The following is a 19743-nucleotide window of genomic DNA, read 5'->3' as shown; positions in this document are numbered from 1 at the left end:
TAGTGACCCTATGCACAACAGAGCAAAATATTGCCCGGCCCTGTTAAAACATCCTCACAATTGCTGTTATACCTGAGCCCATTGTTGCAGTCATGGTGTCAATCCATCTCGTTGAGTGTCTTCCTCCTTTTTGCTGACCGTCTACCAAGCATGATGTCCTTTTCCAGGGACTGATCACTCCTGATAATATGTCCAATCTCCCCAACCTTGCTTCTAAGGAGCTTTCTGGTTATATTTCTTCCAAGACAGATTGGTTCGTTCTTTTGGCAGTCCATTCAATATTCTTCACCAACACCACAATACAAAGGCGTCAATTCTTCTTTGGTCCTCCTTACTCATTATCCAGCTTTCACATGCAGATGAGGTGACTAAAACACCATGGCTTGGGTCAGGTGCACCTTAGTCTTCAAGGTGACATCTTTGCTGTTTAACACTTTAAAGACGCCTGTTGCAGGAGATTTGCCCAGTGCAATGCGTTGTTTGATTTCTTGACTGCTGCTTCTAAGGGTGTTGATTGTGGCTCCAAGTAAAATGAAAGCCTTGACAACTTCAAGCTTTTCCCCATTTGTCATGATGTTGCTCATTGGTCCAGTTGTGAGGATTTTTGTTTTCTTTATGTTGAGGTGTAATCCATACTGAAGGCTGTGTTCTGTGATCTTCATCAGTAAGTGCTTCAAGTCCTCTTCACTTTCAGCAAGCAAAGTTGTGTCATCTGCATAACGCAGGTTGTTAATGAGGCTTCCTCCAATCCTGATGCCCTGTTCTTCATATGGTCCAGCTTCTCGGACTATTTGCTCAGCATACAGATTGAATAAGGATGGTGAAAGGATACAACCGTTACGCACATCTTTCCCAACTTTAAGCCATGCAGTATCCCCTTGTTCTGTTTGAATGATTTTCTCTTGATCTATGTACAGGTTTTCAGGAGCACAATTAAGCGTCCTGGAATTCCCATTCTTCGCAGTGTTATCCATCATTTGTTATGATCCACACAGTCGAATGCCTTTGCATAGTCAATAAAACACAGGTAAACATCCTTCTGGTATTCTCTGCTTTCAGCCAGGATCCATCTGACATCAGCAATGATATCCCTGGTTCCACGTCATCTTCTGAACCTGGCTTGAATTTCTGGTAGTTCCACATCAATATACTGCTGCAGCCACTTTTGAATGATCTTCAGCAAAATTTTACTTGTGTGTGATGTTAACTATATTGTTCGATTATTTCTGCATTCAGTTGGATCATCTTTCTTGAGAATAAGCATAAATATGGATCTCTTCTAGTAGGTTGGCCAGGTAGCTGTCTTCCAAATTTCTTGGCATAAATGAGTGAGCACTTCCAGTTCTGCATCCATTTGTTGAAACATCTCAGTTGGTATTCTGTCAATTCCTGGAACCTTGTTTTTTGCCAATGCCTTCAGTCCAGCTTGGACTTCTTTCTTTAGTACCATTGGTTCCTGATCATATGCTACCTCCTGAAATAGTTGAACGTCAACCAATTCTTTTTGGTATAATGACTCTGTGTATTCCTTGCATCTTCTTTTGATGTTTCCTGCATCATTTAGTATTTTCCCCATAGAACCCTTTGCTATTGCAACTTGAAGCTTGAATTTTTTCTTCATTTCTTTCACTTTGAGAAAGGCAAAGCCTGTTCTTCCCTTTAGGTTTTCTATCTCCAAGTCTTTGCACATGTCATTGTAATACTTTGTCTTCTCGAGCTGCCCGTTGAAATCTTCTGTACAGCTCTTTTACTCTGTCATGTCTTCCTTTTCCTTTAGCTACTCAACATTCAAGAGCAAGTTTCAGAGTCTCTTCTGACATCTATTTTGGTCTTTTCCTTCTTTATTGTCTTTTAAGTGACCTCTTGCTTTCTTTATGTATGATGTCCTTGATGTCATTTCACAACTTGCCTGCTCTTCAGTCATTAGTGTTCATTGAGTCAAATCTATTCTTGAGATAGTCTCTAAATTCAGGTGGGATATACTCGAAGTCATACTTTGGCTCTCGTGGACTTGTTCTAATTCTCTTCAGTTTCAACTTGAACTTGTATATGAGCAATTGATGGTCTGTTCCACAATCAGACCCTGGCTTTGTTCTGACTAATGATATTGAGCTTTTCCATTGTCTTTTTCCACAGATGTAGTCGATTTGGTTCCTGTGCATTCCATGTGGTGAGGTCCATGTGTGTAGCAGCTGTATATGTTGGTGGAAAAGGTATTTGCAATGAAGAAGTCATTGGTCTTGCAAAATTCTATCATGAGATCCCTGGCATCATTTCTGTCACCAAGACCATGTTTTCCAACTACTGATCCTTCTTTGTTCCCACCTTTTGCATTCCAATCACCAGTTATTATCAATGCATCTTGATTGCACATTTGATTAATTTCAGGCTCCAGAAGCTGGTAAAAATCGCCAATTTCTTCTTCTTTGGCCTTAGTGGTTGGTGTGTAAATTTGAATAATAGTCGTATTAACTGGTCTTCCTTGTAGTTGTATGGATATTATCCTATCACTCACAGCGTTGTACTTCAGGATAGATCTTGAAATGTTCTTTTTGACGATGAATGCAGTGCCATTCCTCTTTAACTTGTCATTCCCAGCATAGTAGACTACATGATTTTCTGATTCAAAATAAAAAATACCAGTCCATTTCAGGTCACTAATGCCTAAAATATTGATGTTTATATACTCTATTTCATTTTTGACAATTTCCAGTTTTCCTAGATTCATACTTCATACATTCCACCTTCCAATTATTAAAGGATGTTTGCAGGTGTTTCTTCTCATTTCGAGTGCCACATCAGCAAATGAAGGTCCCAAGAGCTTAACTCCACCCACATCATTAAGGTCAACTCTACTTTAAGGAGACAGCTCTTCCCCAGTGGTATTTTGAGTACCTTTCAACCTGAAGGCTCACCTTCCTGCACTATATCAGACAATGTTCTGCTGCTATTCATAAGGTTTTCACTGGCTAATTCCTTTCAGAAGTAGACTGCTGGGTCCTTCTTCCTAGTCTGTCTTGGTCTGAAAGCTCAGCCGAAACCTGTACCCCATGGGTGACCCTGCTGGTATTTGCATACCAGTGGCATAGCTTCCAGCATCACAGCAGCACACAAGCTTCCACAGTACAACAAACTGACAGACATGTGAGGGATCCTTCTCTCAGTACATGATATATTCAATATTCTTTGCCAATACCACAATTCAAAGGCATCGATTCTTCTTTGGTCTTCCTTATTCATTGTCCAGCTTTCATGCATATGAGGTGATTGAAAATGTCATGGCTTGGGCCAGGCACACCTTAGTCTTCAAAGTGACATCTTTGCTTTTGAACACTTTAAAGAGGTCTTTTGCAGATTTGCTCGATGCAATATGTCATTTGATTTGTTGATTGCTGCTTCCATGGGTGTTGATTGCTGCTTCCATGGGTGTTGATTGTGAATCCAAGTAAAATGGAATTCTTGACATCAATCTTTTCTCCGTTTATCATGATGTTGCTTATTGGTTCAGTTGTGAGGATTTTTGTTTCCTTTATGTTGAGGCGTAATCCATACTGAAGGCTGTGGTCTTTGATCTTCATCAGTAAGTGCTTCAAGTCCTCTTCATTTTCAGCAAGCTAGGTTGTGTAATCTGTATGACGCAGGTTGTTAATGAGTCTTCCCCAAACCTGATGCCTAACTTTCCTGAAGCTCCCTCTATTATGATAAAGAAATTAATCTTTGCCTTAAGTTTCCTTCTTTTTTAAAAGATAAACTTCTAAAAAACTCTTACTATAGGTGTGCCTGCACAGCTCCCCCTTGGATCTTTTTTTTAGGCTCTTTATTCTGTGCTATAGAGTTGCTATGAGTCAGAATCAACTCAAGGGCAATGGGTCACAGGTTACTCTGTGCTAGGAGTCCTGGTGGCACAGTGGTCAAGAGTTTGACTGCTAACCAAAAGGTCGGCAGTTTAGCAGTTCGATTTCACCATGATTTCACTATGAGTTGAAATCAGCTCCAAAGTCATGGGTTTGGTCAGGTACTCTGTCCTGTAGAGTCACTATGAGTCAAAATTGACTTGACGGCAACAGGTTTAGTTTTTCAGTTTATGTGCCTATCCCCCATCTGCTGCATGCTTTGATGACAGTGCATACTTAGGACACTCAGAGGATTGCCCCTGGGCACTGGAGCAAGACTAACCTGTATGGGAAGTTGGAAGTTCAACAGACAATCACTGGCTACTGTGGGAGTACAGAAGCCCAGTCAGTCGGCCTCAAGGAGGAACAAACCCAGGTATAATTTATGTTTCAGCACTCCATGTAGTATCAGGTTTAGTCTTGCACCTCATATGAAAGACAAGGTTCAGTCTTGCACTTCACCTGAAAGCCAACTGTTACTTGACCTTCCCCTTTCCATATCCTGGTTTCTTCACCCTCTTATTGGTTTCTTCTGGGAGCTTTTCCTTAGTAAATCACTTGCACCTGAATTCTTGACTCAAGGTCTGCTTCTGGGAGAACCTGCCCAAGGATATTACTCTTCCTTTTTCCCTTCCTTCCCTCCTCCTCCTCCTCCTTTTTCTTCTACTTCTTCTCCTCCTTCTCCTTCTCTCTCTCTTATTCTTTTATCTTTATAAGGTAGATTTAGGGAATTGCTTAAACTTAGATTACAGGGAAAAAAATGTACAACAACAAAAACTTTTCTTCCCCAAATCTACTACCTGTCAGTCTAATAGGAATATGTGACATGATCAGAGCTAATTTAATAAGATAATTTTAAAGATGTTTATTTTTGGCTGAGGTACCACAACCTAGACTCTTCCTTTGTGGTGTCTGCTGGTATTTTCCTTCACTCTTCTCTCTGCAATCACTTAGCCAAATCTGTCCCCTCTCCATAGTCTTCTCGAACGTTTGCATTTCTAGGACTGCGGTTTGTTGTTCATTCCTAGAGGGGATTTTTAAAAACACCTTTTCCTATTATTTATTTTCAACTTCTAAAGGTATAATATACATAGAGAAAAATGGTATAAATCATAAGTGTACAGCTAGAAACCCAATGAAAAGTTATTGCAACCATTGTAACAAGGGCTGAGAGCCTATAAAGGCAGTAGGCAGAGGGAATAGAGAAGGAAGGATGGATTTAAGAGGTAGAAATAGAAAAGCCCAGTGACCAATTGGTTGTAGTGAGGGAGAAATAAGGCAGAGTCTGGGAAGCTGGATGGATGTGGTCTCATCAGTTAAGATTAGGGAACTCTGGAAAAAGAGAAGGTTGTGAAAATGAGGGAAAATGATGAGATCAATCCCAACATGTTAAGGTGAAGGGTCTGGGAGATAAAGATGGAAATCCCCAGGAGAAAGTTGGGTATATGGGTCTGGGAATTAGCAGAGAGATCTAGCTATAGATTTGGAGGTCAAAATCATAAAAAAACAAATTCCGTGACCGTCAATTCCGGCTCATAGCGACCCTATAGGACAGAGTAGAACTGCCCCATACAGTTTCCAAGGAGTGACTGATGGATTCAAACTGCCAACCTTTTGGTTAGCAGCTGAGCTCTTAACCAGTGGGTTCCCAGGGCTCCCAACATAATTTAGGGTATATTTAAAACAATGCAGGTCCAGTAAGCTGTTGAAGGGGAATGTTTAAAGTTAAAAGGAGGCCAAGGACAGAATCCTCAGGAATATCGAAGCTAAGTGAAAGGCAAAAGAAAGGGAACTAGTGATTAGCACTGAGAATGTATGGTGAAAGAGGGAAGACAAGAACCGGGAGAAAGAGCAGCCTCCAAAGTCGAAGAGAGAAGAGCGAGAGCAGTCAAGGGTAGCAAAACCATGATAAGATCATGTAAGATAAGGATTCAGACACGTTTGTAAGATGGGTAATTAGGAAGTCATTGTTGAGTAGAGAATGAGCAATTTTAGTGATGCAGCCATGGGGTGTGGAATAGATAGAAATCAGATTACAGTGGTTTGATGTATGAATAGGAGGGGACGTAATATAGGCACAAGCATAGACTATTCTTTCAGAGAGCTTGACTATGAATATCCAAATCCCTCTCCTCCAAGTGAAGTGAGACCTTTCCTGGACTGGCCTGTGGACTAGAGTAGGTGGGGGCAGAGGGTGGGTATCTCTTATTCACAGTCATGGCAGATATCGGACACAGGTCAGTGTTGAGAGTTGAGAGTGAAGTGGGAAACTGACGCCAGTAAGCCTTTCAGATGCCCTACAGGGAGGAGCCAGGGCCAGTGTCTGAAACTGGATTTGGGAACCAGGAAGAGCACAGCGAGGTAGGGTGTTTATAGGCAGGTACTCAAGAAGAATGAGCAGAGGAGGAGATTATGCTGTTGGGTGTGTAGTTCAAAGGATTGAGCAGAGGACCAGGCTCAGTGGAGACAGGAGACAGACTGACAAACAGAGTGAAAGGGGAAGGGAAAAGGCCTGGCTGTTGTGATGGGGTCTCAGAACAGGTATAATAGAAGACTAGCAGATGGTGGTTTTACATTTATAAAGATTTCAGCCGAGAGAGAGAATAGTTTCAGTTGACAGTGTTTGAGGCATAATCATGGGAGTGGGTCTTAGAGATAGGATACAAAGATGAAGGTGCTTGGAATTGAGGACATTAGGGTGTGGAAGGCTGCAGTATTGGTAGAATCTTTCTCATGGGCACTGAAGTCACCCACGATGGTGGCAGGAGTTGGATTCGAAGAAAACAATATGCTTAGGTCCTCAGTGAACATGGAGCAGTAGCCAGGAGGGTGACAACCTTCAGTGACAAGAATTGAAAGGAGAGAAAAGCTGGAGGAGATAAACTTCAAAGCAGGAGGGAGTTTTGCCTGAGTATACAGTAATGATGGCAGTGGGGATTAGAAAAGATATTTTAAACTTTCCTGGACCTGCTGCACCTTTTGGGAGGGTTGCAAAGAAAGTGATATCCTTGAGTTAGGGGCAGGGAGTAGAAAGTTCCATTTCAGTGAGAGAAGGAAAAGGAGAGAAGACAGTCTTGACCATATACTTATGGAAAACGATATGCTGCCAGAAACTGAGAATTGTCTGTTTTTTGCTAGGACTGTTGAAGTAAGTGTTTCCAGGGAATCACAAAAGACAGTTGTACTGGCTGGGTAGTATTTAATATGATCAGGTCTTAAATAAGAAGCCACAAACATAAACATTTAAAACCAAATATGTAATAAATAATCATTAAGTTATAAAGTACATAGTTCATATTAAAACTAAATTCTCAGATGCAAATGTAAATACAACAGCACAATAATATAGAATAATAATGCTACAATTTTATACAAGTGTCCAAAAAAGATACCATCAGCTAAAATAATAAAAATCATGATTAATTTTTCCTGAATTCCCGTGACCTTCAGCACTATTGGCGCGTGTGTGTGTTTTCAGAACAGTTCCCTGACCCCTTCAGTGGGTTTGCTACAAATGCTATTGAAATAATATTAAGCAATTGAACATCAGATTCAATAGAAAGTTTTACTCAGAAGGGATGGGCAGATGTTCCTGTAAGAGTGCCCACAACTTTAGACACTTATAGGCACATAAATCTCTAAAGGAAGAATAGTCCTTAGAGATTAACTCTAAAAAAAATGGAAAAACAAAAAGTTTAAACAACTGACCACAATTTCACAGAAAAAAAGAATTTCGATCTACTGTATCACGGTCCATATGGTGGGTGAACAGTAATGTTTCACAAATGGCTAAATCTTGAACGAAAAACAGCAAAGATGGAGCTTCAAGTCCAACTTCGTCTTGTTTATTCTGATGCGCGGCTTTTCTTTGGGACTCTGGTGGGATCTTGGACATCTCATCTTTACCCGTGTCTTTGAACTTAAGTTCAGTGAAGGCTCTTAGCCAACACTTCCATTATGTTATTTTTACTTTTAAGATAGAGACCCTAGTGAAAAGGATTACAACAGAGATTTCTAACAGAAAACACACCAAAATAAATACATTTTTCTAAATATTAAGTCACACTGTCAAAGAAGTCAACAGCTTTAAAACCAGAAATAAGAAATACAGACTCCATCTTTCCTAAATCAACTTTGTGCCTGCTCTCAGCTTTTATCCCAACAATCTTGCTGGCACCGTTTAACACATAGGCAGGCTTTAGATCCATATTATCTTTGTTGTTGTTGTTGTTGTTGAGTCAACTTTGACTCATGGCAATCCCACTCTATAGTGCTTTCAAGGCTGTGACCTTTTGGAAGCAGATCGCCAGACCTGTCTCCTGAGATGCCTCTGGATGGGTTCAAACTGCCGACCTTTTGGCTAGTAGTTGAGAGTTTAACTGTTTGTGCTATCCTTTATTAGGCACATATTTAAATGATTCCTTTGTAATAACGTATTTAAAATTTTAAAACAGTATCTTGTTTATGATGATAAAATATTGCATTGAGATTTGATGAAATAATTTATGTTTAGTATATCTTTTAGAACTATAACTTAAATCTCTACTTGTTTTAAAACCAGTTTTAAGTAGATAATTTTTCTTCTGGGAGCATTAAGCATTTCCCATCCCACATCTCCTGGCACACTCACGGCCAGCTTAACAAGAAAAGATTCTCAAATAGCTTATGATATTTCTGGCAAAAATTTTCTTTTTCTTTTTTTTTTTTTAGAGTTTTTAACTTTATATTTAAAGAAACACTGCTGGAGTTGATATGACATGGTACTTAAAGCAGGTTGCTTGTTTTTACTACCTATAGTGGAAAGATTGGGATTTTTATGTAAAAGTCTGTTTTCCATTAGGTCGGAAGTTCTAGCCTCTTGATTTGTCTCCTGATTTTGATTCTATCCAGGTCATTGGATTTGCTTTGTCCAGACACAAAGTGTCTCAAATGTGTAAAATGCTTTGCAATTTCTTCTTCATAGGAGAAGTTTTATTCAAAACGAAGAAGAAAGAAACAAACAAACAAACGGACGGACAGACACTTGGTTTTAGCTCTCTCCCATATGATAATTATAGCAGGTTGAGAATAGAGCTACAAAACATTTTAACCTCTACTTGGTTCCAGCAGGCCCCCTGATATACACCCCTCTAAGCTTTTAATTGCTGCTTCCACAAGCTTAAAATGCTAGCTTATAACGGGGCTTGCAGTTGAGGAAAGATAAAACATATCACTTCTTAAATAATGCCCTAATCCCACATTTAAAAAAAAAAGAGACTAAAAGAGTCTATTTCATAAATACTTTCACACCTATAGTATTTAAATATTTTAATATATCCCAATAAAAAAGACTTTTTAGTAGCTATCTAGAAAAGCTATCCCCCGGTACATAAATAAATTACATATTGCATATGTTACACATGCTGAGATAAAAAGTAAACTCTTCAGAAATATTGTTTTTAAACACCCAGTTTTTGTTTCCTTTAAAAAAAAAAATTAAACTTTTCATTTTGACCCTGCATGTCTAATTTTTAAGTTATGCTCATAATAGACCTCATTCATGATTCCTCGTGGTAATTCACCTCATGGTTATCATAAAATCAATAAATTCCCGAGCCCTATTTTTTGTTAAAATGTTTAACCTTTGCCCTCAACCAAGAATGTCATAGTTGGGTAATGTAAGAACATTACAAGTCATGTAAATTCATTACAGAGGAAATCAGGCTCTCATGGAGTAGGAAGGTTTTCAAGTTGACCAAACACAGAACATGCGGATCAAACATGAGTATTACATCGTCATTTGGGGAAAATAATCCTGACTTTGAACACTTCTCTGAGTTTTTTTCCATCACTCATCGATTGTACACCCCCATTTCGGATACCAAAATGCGAGTTCCGTTACTGTTTTAGAGTATATAATATAGTGTCCAGCTTCAAGTTAGATCCTCGGGAACCTTCCCAATGCCGTGGATTCTAGGAGAGACGCTGATGGATCATCTGTGGAAATAGCATACCGTGAGTAACCTAAAAATAAGAAGCTGTCAGTAGATAAAGACGAAGTAGGAGATCAAATGTAACGTTAGATACCTTTTGGAGAAGTGATTTCAGTCTTTCTAGGAATTCTTTGGGCGGTTTTTTCTCATAAGAATCACACGCAGGACATGCCTAGAAAACAATGGAAAGTAACGTTCTTTTTAAAAACATTTTTTGTATTTAATAAAATATTGACTTATATTTATTTTTTCCCATTGAAGACATAAATCATGTTCACGAAAGAAAATTTGGAAAATGAATATAATTAGTAAGAGAATAGCAAAGGAAAAAAAATAATTTATAATCCCACGCCCCGAGATAACCACTGCAATGTTTTGAGTTGTATCCCCCTGTAATTTTTTTCTGTGCATTTATGTTATTTACTCTGGCTAGTAATTTGCTTTTTTTATACTTCATATATCACAAACATTTCCTAGGTGTTAATATTCTTAAAAAAATATGATATATGTAATGATTCCTTTAAATTCCAACACAGGATGAAACTATTACTATTTTTGGACACAGATTGCTTCTAACTTTTCACTATTTTATACAATGCTACCAAGAACATAATTTTTAAGTACATTTTTACTTATTTGATAAATTCTTCGAAGTTGAATTACTGAATTAAAGGGATAAAACTTTTAAAGGCTTTTGATATACATTGTAAAAAAAAATTTACCTTTACTTAGAGCATTTTTACCATTATTGGGTATTACTAAAAATTTTAATTGGGGAAAAATATAGGATTTCCTTGTTTTAACTTGCATTTAGTGAAATTGAACAATATTTTTTACGTAAGTATTTCCCTCTTATGTTTCTTTGTGTTTATATTTCTTGGTTTATATTCTTTATCCATATTGCTGTTGAGGTACCAGGCACCAGAATACTGTGTGACATTTAGTTTTTCAAATGCTAGTGTGATGTTCTGGTGAGAACATTTGACTGAAGGGTTTTTGTTATTGTTAGTTGCTGTTGAGTCACTTCTGATTAATGGCGACCCCCCGTGTGTGCAGAGTAGAGTTTTCAAGGCTGTGGCCTTCCAGAAGCAGAGCTCCAAGCCTGTCTTACAAAGTGCCTCGGGGTGGATTTGAACCACCAGCCTTTCAGCAAGTAGTCAAGCACTTAACTGTTTGCACTATTCGGGGACTCCATGACTGACAGGTAGGAAATATAAACTCTAGTTGTCGTTCTGCCACTTATTATTTGTGGAACTTGGGGCAAGCCACTTTAACCTATTTGGTAGGTCTCATTTTCCTCTGTAAAATGAAGTTTAGTTCCAGGTTTACTAGTCTATGCATTTTGATGTTGGGTTTCAAAGACTTGCTTAACTCCACTCTTTCTGAGGGAAGTTTTAAAGGAGTATTTTCCACATGGCAACCTGGGAATAGACTAAGCAAAGCACCCAAAAGTAATAAGAATGATTTTGATAATGTGGTTCAAATTTTATTTCATTTGAATCACATGTGAAATTCCTTGGAGGAAGGAGAACTGATTTTAAAACATTGGAGTAATTTATACAAGTTTGTCCACTGGTTTGATTAATGCTTAAATTACTCATGTTCTTGAGTATTGGCATTTGCTTGTGAGTTGGCACAGAAACATATATATAAAAAAGTCTCAGGGGCCCGAAAAATAAGGACTACAGACATTCCCCAGCCAGGTAATAGAAGGTATCCATTGAAATTCAGAACTGACTCTGCTTTTGTGCAGGAAGGTAATGTTCTGTAGGGGAGGAATGCAAAGTTTGAGATTTATCCTAGTCTCTTATAGGCTGTCTCTTTTCTTGCAGGAAAACTAGGATCCAAAAAAAAAAATCTAGCTCCTATTAATAAGAATACAAGTTATATGTAATTAACTATACAATTAGGAAAATATTTCTTATGTCCTACATCATAATCAGATTTTCTACCTAACAACTTCCTCACAGTGGGACGCTATATTAACTTCTTCCGGCTACCAGGGACTGTTAGCAGATTCTAATGCATTTCCGAGCACTTTCAAGTCTGTGGACTTAAAAGAGGTGACCCCACTTCTCAAAACTCACCATGTATGATAAGGTGTAACTGTAGGAAAGGCATTCGAGGCTCCTACTACAGATGTGCATGTGTGTGTGTGTGTGTGTCTTTGTGTGTCTGCATGCCTGTGTAATGTAATAGGTATGGCTAACAAGTACAAATAAGAGAGGTGACAAATGACAATCTTACTAGTCTGTGTGTCTGTTTTTTCCCTGCGTTTGTGGGAGGTAGTTTCCTCTTCAGCTGTTTAATTTTCATATTGATTATCTTTTCATTGTCGCCTGCATTTACTGACTTTAGTTGAGCCTTCTGAAAACATGAAAAAGCTGACTGCTCACAGTGTCTCTGAAAGAGAAATAATTGGTATATATTAATGCAAGTTATTCAGAAAGTAAAGATGACCTTCCCAATCCTCTCTTTCCACCTCTGCTACAGTGTCTTCAATCACATTCATTTCAGCAGATCGTTGCACCTCGTGTTTAATCTTTGGACTGAAAAGATGGAGGCTGCCGCATGTAAAAATTCCCATCTGAGGGGAGGGAATATTACCTGCCTCAGAGAGAAGCCTCACTCTTCCACGTTCTTTATTTCTAACGCTGCGTTGAGGGCCCTGTTAGGGTCTGGGTGGCGGGCAAGACCATTGTGTTTCACGAAGGAGAGTTAGTTTGATTTAAGGACACATTTTCTGGATCATAAGGCTCTGTATACTGTGATTGGTGGCAACTTTGGGTAAATTATGCTGTAGTCTGGCTCAGAATATTTTTTGTTCATTTGTTGTTTCTCTCTGCAAATGTACGTACAATTATCTGTCAGTGACATGTCTTGTGCAGCATTTTATTCTGTATAGTACCTGGCATGGCATCTTGTTGCTATTGAATGCTCAATAAATATTTATGGAATGAAAAAACACGGATCAATTCTCCTCCTTTGGAAGCAGAATCCTGCCGGCATGTTCCATGTCTTAAGATTCCATACACCTGTGACAGACCACTCATGACTTTTTTAATAGCGTACCCACACACTCAGGTCAGTTAGGATAGGACTCTACCTGAATCAAGCAGTCAAGGAATAGAATATGAGACTTCACATCCAATGGGAAGGAAAGAAGAGTATCTCAAAGAATGGAGAAGTAGACAGAACAGGACCAAAAACTAGCCTCTTGGTTTAGCCAAATAACTAGTTACTCATCAGAATAAACCAACATCTGAGAAATCAAACTGAAAAGGAAATGTAATTTTCTGGAAGAACAAAATTTACACTGACTTGTTAAAAACATTTTAAAATTGATCTAAGAACTTATCTCCAAGTTAAGTTTTCTTTCAGCAAATGTGCATATCTGACACTACCCTCTCCCTGAAGTTGCTAAATTTTGATTTCACTAATGTGCATGGAAGCCATTGCCATACAACTGGAAACCTCAACCCCTTCCAGTCCCTCCAAGGGCAGTCCCATATTTAACAATATTACCTGAATCTTCTCATGGACAATCAGCTGAAAGTACTGTCTAAACTGCTTTGCATTTTCCAACCCATATTCTTACCCAATATAAACGTTGATTAATAACATGCATCTTTAAGACACAAAATCATCAGGTTTGCTTTGCATACACAGCCACAAGCCGAGACACAGCTTATCTGGTTTCCTTATATCAGAGCAATTTGCCTGTCATAACGGCAAAGGGGTGTCCTTTCCATATGTTTGCCAAAATGCTTATTTAATAGAAACGATTTATAAATGTTAATTATAGCACTTTTTTTTCCTTGAAAACCACATGTTCATGTTTGTTGAAGTTTTTTCTTTTCTCTCCTTTTGACCACAACCGGCTTAACTTACTGGAAAAAATAATGTTCATATTTAAAAAGGTAAATTTTCCAGCTGAAACTGAAAACACTAACTGTGATGATCTGAGAAACCAGCATTTCTCACCGAGGCCCTTTTTGCTGAGTTAACATTTACAAGTATATGTTGAAAGAAAATTAGGTTCTAAAGAAGTACAGGGGCCCTACTGAACTCCTTTGAGGCAATATTGCCAGGAATGGTCAAGACCAGTGATCAGAAACTTTACCCCTGAGAAAGCCTTTCTGAAAGTACCTGAATGGCATTTGGAGATTTAAGCCCATATTGCTGGGGCTGTAGTACCTCACCTACCTTTCCTTGTTCACCTGTGTTAATAGCCAAATTGAAATTGGTGGGTTTTTTGTTTGCTTGTTTGTTTCATTCCAACAAGCAGACAGAGCTGTCCCCAGCAATATGAGATTCAGGACAAATATCTGTTCGATTTGGCCTTAGATGCACATCAAAGTGGAAATAAGTGGATGAGCTGTCATTGCTAACTGCCTAAGGATGTGTCAAGAAAGGGAGTGGAAAGATTAATCTTGGTTCAGTCAGCTTCAGGAGCCCTGACACTGAGGGGTGGCCACAAGGGCATATCTGGCACCATCTGGGAGCACAACCATTGCTTTCCTTGGTGATTGCAGACTCTGAGGGCAAGGCTTTGGTTTCCCTTATCCTTTAATACATGCAAATACAAGGAACTGTCTGTTCCTACATTGGTTTTGAAGAATATGGAGAGTAAGGAAGTCAGAAGCAAGAGTAACAAACCACTCCTGTCTTTAACCAGAGAGTAAGTCCAGTGCCGCTTTTGGAAGGAGGCACACATGGTTTTGATGTTTTGCAATTGGACATTTGAAAATACTTGTCTCCTTAAAGCCTGTTTTTAACCTACTTATTTTTTTTTCTTTTCTTTTTGCAAAGAAAGCCCTGGTCATTCACACTAGGAAGTCTTGCTCACTGAGCGAGATTACATTTGTTCCACATACAAGCTAGGTTTATGTCAGGGTTTCTCAATAGTGGCACTATTGACATTTGGGGTTGAATAACTCTTTGTTGTGGGGGGCTTTCCTGTGCATTGTAGAATGTTTAGCCGCATCCCTGGCCTCTACCCACTAGATGTCAGCAGCACATCCTTCCCCATCCCCAGTTGTGACAACCTAAAATATCTCCAGACAATGCCAGATACTTCCTGTGGGGGTAACAGCACCACCAATTGAGACCCACTGGTTTATAGGATTAGAAAAAAGGAGGAGAAAAGATGCCTGACAAGGCCAATAAAAGATCTGAAATAATCACCATATAAAAGCAACATTTAAATGGTTTCATTTTCATTAAACTTTTAATTCTCTGTAGATCTCTTATAGACCGTGCTTCGATGCTAGTGCTGAAAGTTTGTTATAATACAAATGTGGCCTTGAACTATTTTCTTCCTTTCTGAGTTTGCCTGCCAACATATCTTAAAGACCTTAGTTATACTATCACTCTTGTATCATAGCCAACATTGCTTGATTAGACTGTCATATAAAGCGTCACTGAGACAAAAGCCTCCCATTATGATATAAGACAAAAAATATCTTTCATTAACAAAGCATGTAAAAAGATGCCCACTGGATCAACTCATATTAGACAACGGGATATCTTTCTTATCTTGTAAGTTATAGACTGCAACTAGGAAGCTCCAGAAAGGGTGCTGTTTTGATAATTAGGCATAATGATTAAGAAATATTCTCACTTATTGGAAAAGTCTGCATGTACTACTTTCATTTTAGATGCTACTTGTTAGTAAATGGCTGGTAAACCTAAGTGGTTAGGTTCAAGAGCTAGAGAGTGAGTTTTAAACAAAAGCAATAGTTGTGACTCATTCACTTTCTAAACTTTTACACATAGTCATTTACAATAATTGTTTTCTTTGCAATGTAGCCTTTGTAGTATCCTAATTACTGGTAGGACATTTATAGTTATTTATGTGGTTAAAAGTCTGTGACAAAGAAAACATTTTCCTAATTGCACTTATACCCTCAGAGTACCAAATCAGAAGACCAGATCTAAGCTCTAGGGGAAGAGATCAGCACACAGCGCTTTTGACCTATATACTGGGCCTCATCTTCCTGGGACTCCAATGGATCTAAATGGCTTAAGAGAATGGGATGAGTTACTGAAAATGGTCCTCTCCGAAGGCAAGAGGCAAGATTCAGTAAGCCAAGGTATATGCGATTATATTCCTTCCTGATTTCCACATGACTGTTCCTTGATGGTGTTCCTTTAATCTACTTCTTTTATTTTTTTAGTTTACTATTAAAAGATGAATTCTGCCTCTCATGGTATGTATGTAAGTTTTTGTGAATGGGATCACAAAGAGGACTCAAGAACGTTCGTGCTGAAAAGCTCTTAAAATGTAATAAGTTGTTCATTGTTCAGAAACTGATCATAGTACAGATTTATTTTCTAATTTTGTTGTTCAGTCTCAAAAATACTACTTGGAAGTACTCTTAAAGATATTTGAAGATAAATATATATTTTACAAGAAATGTAATGTAGCATTTTATTGATTGATTTCTTGGTAAATCAATGACTATTTTACCAAAATAGAAATATTCTAACAATTATTAAAATGTTCATTAAAATCAAGTGTCTCCCTAAATAGTCATGTTAATGCCTTTCTTAACTGGATTGAAAAACATATCAAATATTATATTTTCAGAAATAAACTTTTCTTACCTTTACATCTTGTGGAGCTGGTAGAAATTCAGGGTCCTAGAGAGGAAAAAAAATTAGTTCTGAGTTATTTTTATCAGTCAAAAGGCTTCTTTTATATGAATTAGATATATTGTTTAAATTTTGTTGTGACAAGAATGGTCTTACCAAGTCGTTCACATAATTTTTCAGCTGATCAACAATATCTATAAGTTGACGCATCCTAATCATGAAACGATCTTGCCCTTGGGAGCTTGATTTGTGGGCCACTGTCCCAGAGAAGATGACTATTAGGCAGAAGACTATCCTCTCCATGTTGCCAGGATTTGATCTCATAAATACCAACAGTAGAAAAGATCTTGGTCTCGTTTTCACTTCAGTTTGACTGTGAACAGGTTGTCACTAATGCTACCTATTTATTCATCCTTCAGGGAGAGGTAAAGCCCTCCCATTGCAGCCTGGAAATCTTTGTAAAATGGATGAATGTGAGTAACTCTTTTTTCTTTTCCACTGGCTATGTATACGTGTGCATGTGCTAATGCGTGGGGGCAGGGATTGATGGAGTCAACGAAATATGCCCCATCTGCACCTTAGACAGGAAAAAGAGAAAAATGGGTGAATTCCAATTTTCAGCATGAATCAAAAAGGGTGCAGAGTAAACAGAAGATACTACAAGACTTCAAAGAAGTAAACAAAAACACTTTGATCTCTTTTTATCTGCTTCCCCTAGCATCTTACCTGTTGTCTCTGACAGTCAAGACGAACATTCATAAAGGCACTTCAATAATGAGTAAAGTGGCAACATGGGCTTTCTTGCAGGACTTTTTTTCATGGTAATAACTGAAATCATCCTGTATTCCATCATAAAGGTAGGAGGAGAGGCTACATTTTAGGAAATTTTGAATATGGGGGATATTTTTCAAATTATCAAGAATCTTTTAGGTTCTCATCAGTTTACAGGAGTTAAAATAGAATTTGCTTCTAACACTTCACCAAAGCATCTTTACATAACATTAATCTTGGGTGCTAACATTTTATTTAACAATATAATGTATAAATATTATAACTGATTCTAAGGGACTTTATAGATAATCCATCCCCTCACTCTTGATTTCCCTCTATCTTCATTTAAAAAAACAAACTCTGATGTCTGTCTCTTCTTCTGTGTAATGTATCAGCTAAACATGTGAAAAGTTCTAACACTCATTCCTGTCTGAAAATATTTTCAAACAACAAAACCAAAAATACCTATAAATATTTCTTTTCTTCTTAGGCGGTGTTACATCTTTCTATAGATATTATTTTCTCTGAGTATGATCAACACATTTCTAGCTGTATTTAGGACCAAGTAGATGTTAAGAAAAGACTCAAAGTCCAGAAATGGCTTTATCATTTTTCTCCCTTCTGCTTCTTCTGTCCCTATGCCTCTTTACCCATTGGAGAGAGTTGAATATAATATTCTAGGCCAGAAATAGAGTCTGTACCATCATGGTCAGTCAAGTCTTACAACTAAAACTCATGGCTATAGATTTTATTTATTCATTGTTATGTTCATCTATGCAATTGCATGCTTAAAGCCGTACTTTATTCCAGAATGTTAGGTAGCCAAGATAAGTGGAAATTTGAAATTGATTTGCTCTGAAGGTTGACTGTAACCTTTTTATCATAAAATATCCACTCAAGAGTATACAGGTTTGGTCTTATAGAGTAGATAATAATTCTTACAATGTGATCAAGAAGTTTTGATCCCTTCCATAACAATTAAATTCTATAGGGGAGGGTTCTGAGTAAACCTATGGACTAGGGGTTGCCACTTGGCACTTCAACATTGCCTTGCATGGTCTTTGCACTTGCTCTCCTTATCTGCCTAAGTAGATTTGAATCTCCTTGAAGACACTAACCACAGTGGTTAAGAGCTCAGTTTCTCAAGCAAAGTGCTTGGGTTCAAATCCAGGCCCTAACACTTAATAGCTCCTATGACCCTGGGCATGTTATTATAAAAGGAAATAAGTAGAATAGCTATTCATAGGATTATTGTAAGACTTAAATAAGATGTTCAATTAAAGGGCTAAGTACAGCACATGATCAAATCCCAGGAGCTTTGCATGCTGATCACAGTTGAGTGTTGGGATGAGAACTTACAGAAGCCTTGATAGACTAAACTGACCCAAGGAAGGAAGAACAGGGGTAGGCCAGTGTTCAAAACACATGGGTGTGGCTGTACGTAAAAAGGTTGAAAGCCTTTTGTGCTGCTTAGAAGTAACCACTGGCCCCCAGCTCCAGAGTGCCTTATCACCACCCTAGACACTCCAGTTCCTCCACGTACCTCCCGGCATTCTACAATTAATCAGCTGAAGGTAATCGGCCCACACAACAAGGGGTCGTGGGGCCCTGCTCCAGCGTTATAATTTAGGACCTTTCTGAGAGTCAGAACCCTGCCATAAATGGCATATTGGTTGTTAAGTATTTTGAATATCGCTCCTGGTATGGTATGCTGAATAATAGTTCCCAAAGATTGCCACCTGTGAATATGCTATTTCACATGGAAAAGGGGACTTTACAGGTACGATTAAATTAAGAATTTTGAGATGGGGAGATTATCCTGGATTATCCAAGTGGGCTCAGTGCAATCACAGGAATATGGATTTAAGAAGGAGGCAGGAGGGTTTGAATCAAAGGCAGCAATGTGAGCCAAGGAGTGTAGTCAGCCTCTAAACCAAGAAACCCGTGCCGTCAAGTCAATTCCGACCCTATAGGACAGAGTAAAACTGCCCTGTAGAGTTTCCAAGGAGGGTCTGGTGGATCTGAACTGCCGACCTTTTTGGTTAGCAGCTGTAGCTCTTAACCACTACGCTACCAGGGTTTCCATTCAGCCTCTAGAAGCTGGAAAAACCAAGGAATGGATTCTCCCCTAGAGCCTCCAGAAATAACTCGCCCGTTCAACACCTAGCTCTGTAAGACTCATTTTGGACTTCCCACCTCTAGAACTTTAAGAGCATAAATTTGTGTTGTTTTTAGCCACTAAGTTTGTGGTAATTTGTTACAGCAACAATAGGAAACTAATATACCTGGGTAAGGAATTTTTACTCTTGGAAAAAAGGCAGAAGTGGGAAAAAGAGGAAGGGTGATGAAACCAGCAACCGCTGGAATTTTGTTTGTTGGGTTTCTTGGGAAATGCGGAGTAGGAACAGGAAAGTGTAAAGAACAGAGGGAAGTAAGATTAGTGCAGCTGCCGTATGGTGTGGGACTTTAGGGATAAAAATATGTACTGAGGACTTTCTAGGAAGTCTGAT

General features: G+C 38.5%; 1 protein-coding gene across 1 annotated transcript; it reads right to left on the bottom strand.

Moving 5' to 3' along the window:
* Window positions 1–9896: 9896 nt before the first annotated feature.
* IL21 (interleukin 21) lies at window positions 9897–16922 on the bottom strand. The gene is made up of 4 exons (XM_023548503.2): window positions 16619–16922; window positions 16475–16510; window positions 12113–12268; window positions 9897–10037 (listed from the first exon to the last, which is right to left on the bottom strand). Exons 1-4 carry the CDS (start codon window positions 16784–16786, stop codon window positions 9897–9899), a joined length of 501 nt encoding a protein of 166 aa, XP_023404271.1. The 5' UTR covers window positions 16787–16922.
* Between the last annotated feature and the right edge of the window lie 2821 nt (window positions 16923–19743).

The sequence above is a fragment of the Loxodonta africana genome, chromosome 5, assembly GCF_030014295.1.
Source record: "Loxodonta africana isolate mLoxAfr1 chromosome 5, mLoxAfr1.hap2, whole genome shotgun sequence".
Lineage (NCBI taxonomy): Eukaryota > Metazoa > Chordata > Mammalia > Proboscidea > Elephantidae > Loxodonta > Loxodonta africana.
Note: the sequence above shows the minus strand (reverse complement) of the source record. Positions and strands in the feature narration are given on the sequence as shown.

Coding starts and splice junctions, on each gene's coding strand:
- IL21 (XM_023548503.2), bottom strand. CDS start 16,786: ATGAGATCAAATCCTGGCAACATGGAGAGGATAGTCTTCTGCCTAATA. Junction 16,511..16,618: donor AAAATTATGTGAACGACTTG/GTAAGACCATTC, acceptor TTTCCTCTCTAG/GACCCTGAATTTCTACCAGC. Junction 10,038..12,112: donor AAAAACAGACACACAGACTA/GTAAGATTGTCA, acceptor ATTGTTTTCTAG/GCATGTCCTGCGTGTGATTC.